This window comes from Hippichthys cyanospilos, chromosome 19 (genome assembly GCF_059441005.1).
Source record: "Hippichthys cyanospilos isolate Australia breed blue-spotted pipefish chromosome 19, RoL_Hcya_1.0, whole genome shotgun sequence".
In the NCBI taxonomy this organism is placed as follows: domain Eukaryota; kingdom Metazoa; phylum Chordata; class Actinopteri; order Syngnathiformes; family Syngnathidae; genus Hippichthys; species Hippichthys cyanospilos.
The window spans coordinates 8,661,448-8,669,097 of NC_142387.1; the positions used below are offsets into that span (position 1 = coordinate 8,661,448).

The 7,650-nt window shown below is 35.7% G+C and overlaps 1 protein-coding gene across 1 annotated transcript; it reads right to left on the reverse strand.

Moving 5' to 3' along the window:
• Positions 1–1,865: 1,865 nt before the first annotated feature.
• On the reverse strand, positions 1,866–7,649 carry LOC148407800 (uncharacterized). The gene is made up of 3 exons (XM_088441995.1): positions 6,476–7,649; positions 2,778–2,851; positions 1,866–2,518 (listed from the first exon to the last, which is right to left on the reverse strand). Exons 1-3 carry the CDS (start codon positions 6,594–6,596, stop codon positions 2,315–2,317), a joined length of 399 nt encoding a protein of 132 aa, XP_088298121.1. The 5' UTR covers positions 6,597–7,649; the 3' UTR covers positions 1,866–2,314.
• Between the last annotated feature and the right edge of the window lies 1 nt (position 7,650).

A 7,650-nucleotide genomic window follows, 5' to 3' on the forward strand; every position in this document is an offset into this window, starting at 1 on the left:
ATGCTCCAGCCTGCATAAACTAATGGACCTTTCACGTGATCACTACAAGTAAACAGTGTGAGCGTGTATGTGTGTGTGCTACGATGCACAACCCAGACCCACTTGCAGCCACTTGCCAGTGTAAACATCGGACCATTTGGGTACATTTTGTTTTTCTGGTTTCAGATTTGTGAAACAATCACAATTGTAGTAAATCTTTTTCCACAAAATCCTGCTGCCTTACTGTATATTGCAATAAATAGTCATATCATTAAATACAGCCCACTCCCATTGTTATAGACAGCTGTTATAGCATTTTTTTCAATAACCTTAAAATCCATCAGGAGGAAGACAATCCAGGTCACGAGCAAAATTTCGTCCAGATTGAGCCTTGAGGAAAGTAGCATGAACAGAAACCCAGGAACCTGCTGTCATAATCATCAATCCAAAGAATTCCAAAAATTCTCAAAAGGGGAATCTTGGGTTAGTATAAAAGACGCAGAAGAATTTTGAATGATTTCACATTGCTGGAATTATTTACAGAAAACCACGTATGAGAATAGTCACTTGTCCAGATATAATTGGTTTTTCATATTGTGTATTTATAACTACCCATAGTATTTGAAATATTCCAATTACTGAAACTTTACAAAATGGTGTGTTGGTGCTCAGTAATATCCTGAAAAAAAAATCCCATTTTCATTGTTGGATGAAAAATATAACATTAGAAAATCCCAGTTGTAACTTGAGCCACTTGATTGTAAAACGTGGATCCAATTTTTGACATGTAACAAACATAACTGTTTTATATCACATTCACTTGATGCGGAGTGGAATTTTTCTCATGAACTGTTTCTGTAGCTTGGCAAAAAAAGATCTTTTTTTTTTTAATATGGTCTCATTAACCAGTGCTGCCAAAACAATTCATCATAAATGTGGAAATTCTGGTCTGAAACAACATAAGTAAGCAATTTAGAAAATGGCCAAGTACATTTAATTTAAATTATAATAAAATGTGTTCTTTTTGCAAGCTGTCTGGTGACATGAACTTAAGATTCATGACACTTGGATAAGACTGCCAGTTCTCTAACAACTTGACATGAAAGGTGAGTGATGGAATAAAAAATGACCTCCTTCGTCATGAGCTGTACAAAACGTGCTTGATATATTGAGGTCCATATTGTGACTAGTTCATTGCGTTTTGCAAAGAATAGGCCATCTTTATAATGCTCAATTAACTGCAAATTAATTTATAATAGTTTTTTAAATCTGCAACCCAATTCACCTCAACATAGTTCTTTGGTATCAAGATGCAACAAGATGACGACAAAGCTATACTGTTATAGCTGTAACCTGAGCATAAAATAGTAAAAATGTTTTTTAGCAAATAAAAACATTCAATAGTGAAATCTTGGATTGCTGAATTCACTTTGTTGAAATAAAAACCTATCAAACCGGAACCTCAGAACTGTGTGGTAGGGTTTTACCTTTCAAGTTGCGGCACACTTCGGTTCAATTCACGCACAATGCAAAATTTTTGCTTGGCGCACATGATTATGTACTCTGGCAGCTCGTTTCCATTCTCGTTCTGAAAAGTTGTTTCTTGGCAGCATTCATATTTTCCCACCTGTTCTTTGTTATTACGCTTGTTGTAATACATTTTCTCTCCAAATTTACTGAGATTAGTGATTCAAACATGCAAACACACACGCACACACATATACATACATACATTATATATATATATATATATATATATATATATATATATATATATATATATATATATGTACACACACACACACACACACAGCATACCATTTTACATAGCTGTACTTAAATCTCAGCAGTTTCAGTCATAGCTGCAACAATACAATCACTGCCTGTTTTCGGGAGTGTACTGTACAGTATGTATTTGCTGTATGTAAACATGTAGGTAACCACACCTGCACACAAAAGTTGCAATGACAGTGTATTCGTTGTCACAAATAGATAATACATATAAGGCTGATAGAAAGGAAACAATAAAATTACATAAGAAATTTTAGAACACTATGGTAGCACACTGCTATCTACATTTGCATGGTAGGATACAAATAGTTATGGCACCACAAAAAATGAAATACATTTTAAGAAAAGTACAAAAAAAACACAACTGATATGAGTGTAATAGAATGATTTTTCAAATTCATCCCACCAGTTAAATGCTATACTGCCTTTCATAAAAGGGTGTAAGTCCTTCAAAGTGAATTTGAGCGATGCATTGTTTGCAGAAACACAACAGTGGCTTATTTAATCATCTCAGAGATGTGTTTGCATGCAAGCGATTCCATATTTATGTATTTTTAGTGCAATGCGCAGTTATCCTTCTGCAGAAGCAAATGGCTTTAAAAAAGTGGCAGTGGCATGTGGAACATGGCTCACAGCAGCCCTGGTGGGGCAAACAGCTTTGTCCCAGATAAGAACATGTGGTGGAAGCAGGTTTTGGTGCTGCCTTGGTGGGGGAACCCTTTGGAGGAACAGGCATCACTTTAGGCCTCTGAGGAAATCAAGAGAATAGAAAAATGATGTTTTTAAATTCATGGAACAATAATCAGACCTTGATCTCTAAATTTTGAAATTAGTTTTCCATCAATTTGTTGGGTATATGAAATAATATGGTTTAAAAAAAAAAAAACTGTAATATCTACATGGTTTCACAGTCATAATGGCCCTTTGAGGGAAACTGCAACTGTGCGTAACCAGAAACTTGGAAAAGACAATAATAATCAAGATAATACGAATGCATTTTAACTTGCCATCAGCAGGAGTTTTTGCTGTTCATAATGTCCTCTTCTCGCAAATAGTGTTCTATATCTGTTTTGAAAGTTACCTGTTGAGAGAAAAACATCATAGTTAATTTTTGTAATCCTTGCCTTGCCTTGCCATATGTCCATCAACTTTTAAATAACTTGAAATAGTTTCACAAGTATTCGTGGCAACGAGAAATGCATAAGGAAAACATGTTTAAAAATGTCACAAAAAGCGGATATACAGGTTATATACATACAGTCATCTCCTTTAGGCGTATTTCATTGTTCAAAAAAGTAAATAGTCTGATTTTCAGATGAATTTTGTGCTCACTTTTTGTAACAGCTCATTTTCTCACACTTCTCACCCCAAAAACGTGTTTTCGGATATTTTGAGACTCAGTGAATTATACATGATTGTGACCATAAGTGTGGTTGTTTTTCAGTAACCCGTCACGTATTAGTGGTTTGCACTATTCACTTTGACCTTTTTCTCCGTGGGCCCTATTCCCAACTTCTTCCCCCAAAAACTTTTTTTGCATGTTCACTTTCTAAAACATTGTTGCCAAACTCTTTTTATTTTTTTCCCTAACTTATGAAGCCAAAACATTCATGTGTAATGATCCGCTATTATATTACGAAACTGATTTTAATAAACCATTTGTGGTTTACTGTACTTAGGTTCCAGCCAAAGCGTTTTCATTCAGTTCCGTTTATGTTCGCTAGAGGGCCTCAGTTGGATTTTAAACGCTCACTATCTTGGATGTAACGTGAGAAACAACAACCATGTCGGTTAAAACAGGAGCAGAGCAACCAGATGGTGAAGACCTCCATCAGCGCAAAATTAAACTGAATCGGTGTGGGCCAAATTTACTTTTTTTTCTCTCTCTCTCACAGGCCACAAACCACTGGGGGCTATCTTTTGTCTGTTTCCACGGTTATGCCAAAATTACCACCAATTACCAGAACGCTTTGTGGACTGAGAATGCTTGGCCAAAGCAAAAAAAAAAAAAAAAGGCTGTTTCCAAAAAAGTTAAAACATCATGTGCCTGCTTTCCTCCACATTTTTAATACCTACAGTGTATGGAATTATCCTGCATAATGTCCAGGATGCTGTCTCATTTCACCCTATACTAACTGGAGCAGCTGCCCCACGCCAGCTAAACAGAAAAGAAGCCATTATAAAATGTTTAATAGATTTTCTGCAGCATGTAGTTCACAAATCAAACAATATTTTTGAATCATGTCCGATCAGATGTTGGAACAGTTCTCTCTAACCCAGTGGTTCTACAATGGGGTATGTGTACCCGAGGATACAAAAAGGCACTTATGAGAGATTTTAAAAGGCTTTCTGCAGATATTTTTAGCGTTTAATTTTTCCTTTTCAAATTAAAAGCAAATTGGAACATGTAACAACAGTTAAATTGGATCCTTTTACACTGCTAGAGATACTACTACAACAAGATTAATAATTCAGACAGGAATGGCAAACCATTCTGTTTGAAGTCTCCCCCCTCCCACAGAAATATATTTGGCCTGTCTAAGGCGTATTTGGCTGAAATAAATATTTCAGAGTGGACGACATGAAAAAAAAAAAAAAAAAAAGAGTAAAAACCACTGTTCTAACCAATCAATTATTTATGCTGTTAGGATCTTTGTAATCTGACTTCAGGCGAGAGGGAGGAAACACCCAGGACTGGTCATCAGCCAATCACAGGGCACATACAAAAGTCAGAGAAAACATGTGAAAAATAAAACACCAAGCAGGAAGTTCAGAGCACAAATTCAAACCTCGACTCTCATGTGAGGCGGATGTAATTAAGAGAACCACAGTGTTCCCCCTTTAAATCAACAGGAAAACAACCACAGTATGTTGCCATCCAAATTGAAAAGATTCAGTAAAACGTTTACTGCAGAAGGCTGTGTTAACCTTCATTAGTTTAATGATGGTGAACCCAATAAAATTCCTGGCCGATACCAAACTGAGCCAAGCTTGCAACCGAATGATAAGGGAGTTTATCAACGCTTTTCTTGACTGGCTCCTTTAATAATGTACCGGGGGATCATACATACATCATTTTACAGACAAACCTATAACATAATTCCTTTTCCTTTTAACCAGTTCTTGCCAATAAGCAGTCTGACATCGGGGGTTGGACATATGATCCAAAGCAAATTTTAACATCTGCTACACAGCCAACATGAGGTCTATGGATGAACAATAATCCTTTGCCGTGTCAGGTAGAGATTTTACACACACGTGTAAATAATCACATTTGCATTGAAGTGCAGGCATGCAAAATGAACTCCTCTGCCATCACTTAAGTTGCTGGAGCAAAAAAACTGCTCTGGCATTAAAGCGCATCCAGTTCCAAGCGGGAAACGGACCGGTTGAAAAATAAATAAATAAATAACTTAAAATGTATCTGGAGCAAAATCATTATATCTGCATTGCACTTGAATCAATTTAAAATTAGGTTTACTTGTTAAAGGTTAAGTTATATAAAGTTATATATAGGCTTACTGAATATGAACAGTATGCATTCCTAGTTTCTAAATTAATTTAATTTAATTTACCGTTCAACCATATGGTTCAGTTTTCCACATTTTTTTTATTGGGCTCGTTTAAAGCATTAAATAAAATGAAAGGAAAAACATTTGATTAATGGAACTGTATACATAAACATATTTTAATGTTTTAACTGTATTTTTAATGCTTTTTTTTGTCATTTATTACTCACTCGTGTAACTCAAAGATGTTCTCAAATTAGGGTACGGAACATTATAAAAGGGTTCCTGCAGGTATCCTGCAAATTTATTTAAAGGCTTTATATTGCTGTGACAGAAACTTGCTTTTTAAATTAAGAGCAAATTAATTGGAATGTAAAACATCTTTTTGTTAAATTCAGTTTGGAAAACATTGTATGCCTGCTTTTTTGCTATATATTAAACGGATCTGCACTGTCATTTGCGATGCATTTTTTCAGCAGACACCAGAAATGAAACTGATAACTTTTTTTTTAAAATAAAAAATGCTTCGCGCTAAGGAGGAGGTCCTTGGCTGAAAAATGTTACATGAAAAGTTTTTGGGAAAAAGGTTGAAAACCATTGGCCCAACTGATCTTAGGCTCTAAAAAATAACCACAATATTTAACTCCACTTCCTGTATTACCCAGTAAAGTTTTACACCATTGCAAACCAAAACCACAACCATAAATAGATTGATAAATTGAGTTTTATACTCCGCGTCATTTTGGATTTGAAGTAATGTCAATTTAGTGGCTACTTTAGATCATGAGTGAGGGAAATTTTCCGGTCACGCACCATTTCTTTTTACAACAATATCAAGGACCACAACACAAATGTAAAAATATTTTATATTGAAAGAAATTGTGGGTCTGATGATTTTAACTTTTATGTTTGTTTAACAGGTCCTCTGACTTTTGTTATTAGAACTGGACCAGATTTTATATTGTAAGACATTGTAGGTTTGAAGATTTTTTTTTTTTTTATGCTTGTTTGTTTGAACAGGCCCTCTGACTTTGTAATTGTTATTAAAACTGGACCAGCCTATATTTGGTCACAAAGTTGTATATTTCCATCCCTGCCTTAGACAACAAAATGTTTAATTGTGATCTACACTTGTATAAGTAACACTCTATGAACTGGCAGGAAAAAAAAAAATCTGGCTTGTAGAATCATCTCACCTGCCCTTCTGGATAACTTTGTCATATCGCCATTGCCATTTTGGAGATCATTGCTTGTGAGAAGTCCTCCGTTGACAAAGGCCAGATGAAAAAAACAGAAACACAACACTGGCAGCTTCATCCTGATAACAGCTATTTTCCTTTGCTCTGTTGTCACAAGGTACTACTTGAGAGGATTAAAAACAAAACAAAGCCACAGGGATCTCCTGGCCTGCTTTACTAGAGGTTCAGACCTGCTTTGTCTGTGTGTCTCCTTGCACTCTCACTTATTTGAGAAGCAGGCAAACACATGCACGGAACCCACCCCTTTTGTAATCACGCCTCTCAACCATTGTATATGCCATTGACCTTTATGGTCTTCATTTTTTGGACCTTCCAGAAGGTTCAACTTTTAACTCTACACCAGCGCTTCTCAACATTTTTTTGCAAAAGCCCCTAGGCAAGCGAAACCCTTTCGCGACCCCCACTCTCCACGTCGACTATAAATAAGATTATCATCTATAATAATAGTAAGCGTATATCTGAAGCTGTTTTAACATTAAAAAAAAAAGAAGCAATATAAACCAACTGTATAAACAGTGGTTATACAGGTTAGTCTAAAACTGAAAAAAATGACCAAGTCCATCAACGTGCCTGAAAAAAGCAATAGTCAATCCTAATTTTATTCCAATTACACTTCAAATGGCAAAAATAAAGACTAAAACTGAGTCTGAGCCACCAGTAAACACTGGCAACAGGTGCCACGTGTCAATGTCAGCATAATTAGGATGTTTGTTAGCACCCTGAATGGCGAATGAATTTTGTGTTGTTTGTATCGAAAGTCAAAACCAAAAGTTGGAGGAGAAAGTCGTCAAGTTAAGTTTTGACAAGCTGCCACAAACAACTTAAAAAATAAAAGCGTACCAAGCGTGTCAATACATTATTTGGTACTAAGGTATATTTTGAAGTTTCTCGTCTGTTCTACTGTCATGCAAATCATTACTAATAGCTAGCTGCAATTTGCTTGAAGAAAAGAAAATGCAATGAACATATTTTTTTTAACTGATGTACTCAAACTATTCGATCACTTATTTTCTTCCTACATGGAAGTTATGTCCACGGGATTGTAGCCATGACAAATGGACACATCTAATATCCTGCTGTCAGCCAATTCATTTGTGTCCGATGTGGTGTAC

Excerpts from the sequence above, each read along its gene's own strand:
- LOC148407800 (XM_088441995.1), bottom strand. The coding sequence starts at position 6,596 with ATGAAGCTGCCAGTGTTGTGTTTCTGTTTTTTTCATCTGGCCTTTGTC. Across the intron at positions 2,852-6,475 it reads AAAGTTATCCAGAAGGGCAG|GTAACTTTCAAAACAGATAT; the intron begins GTGAGATGATTC and ends TTCTCTCAACAG. Across the intron at positions 2,519-2,777 it reads AGCAAAAACTCCTGCTGATG|AGGCCTAAAGTGATGCCTGT; the intron begins GCAAGTTAAAAT and ends TGATTTCCTCAG.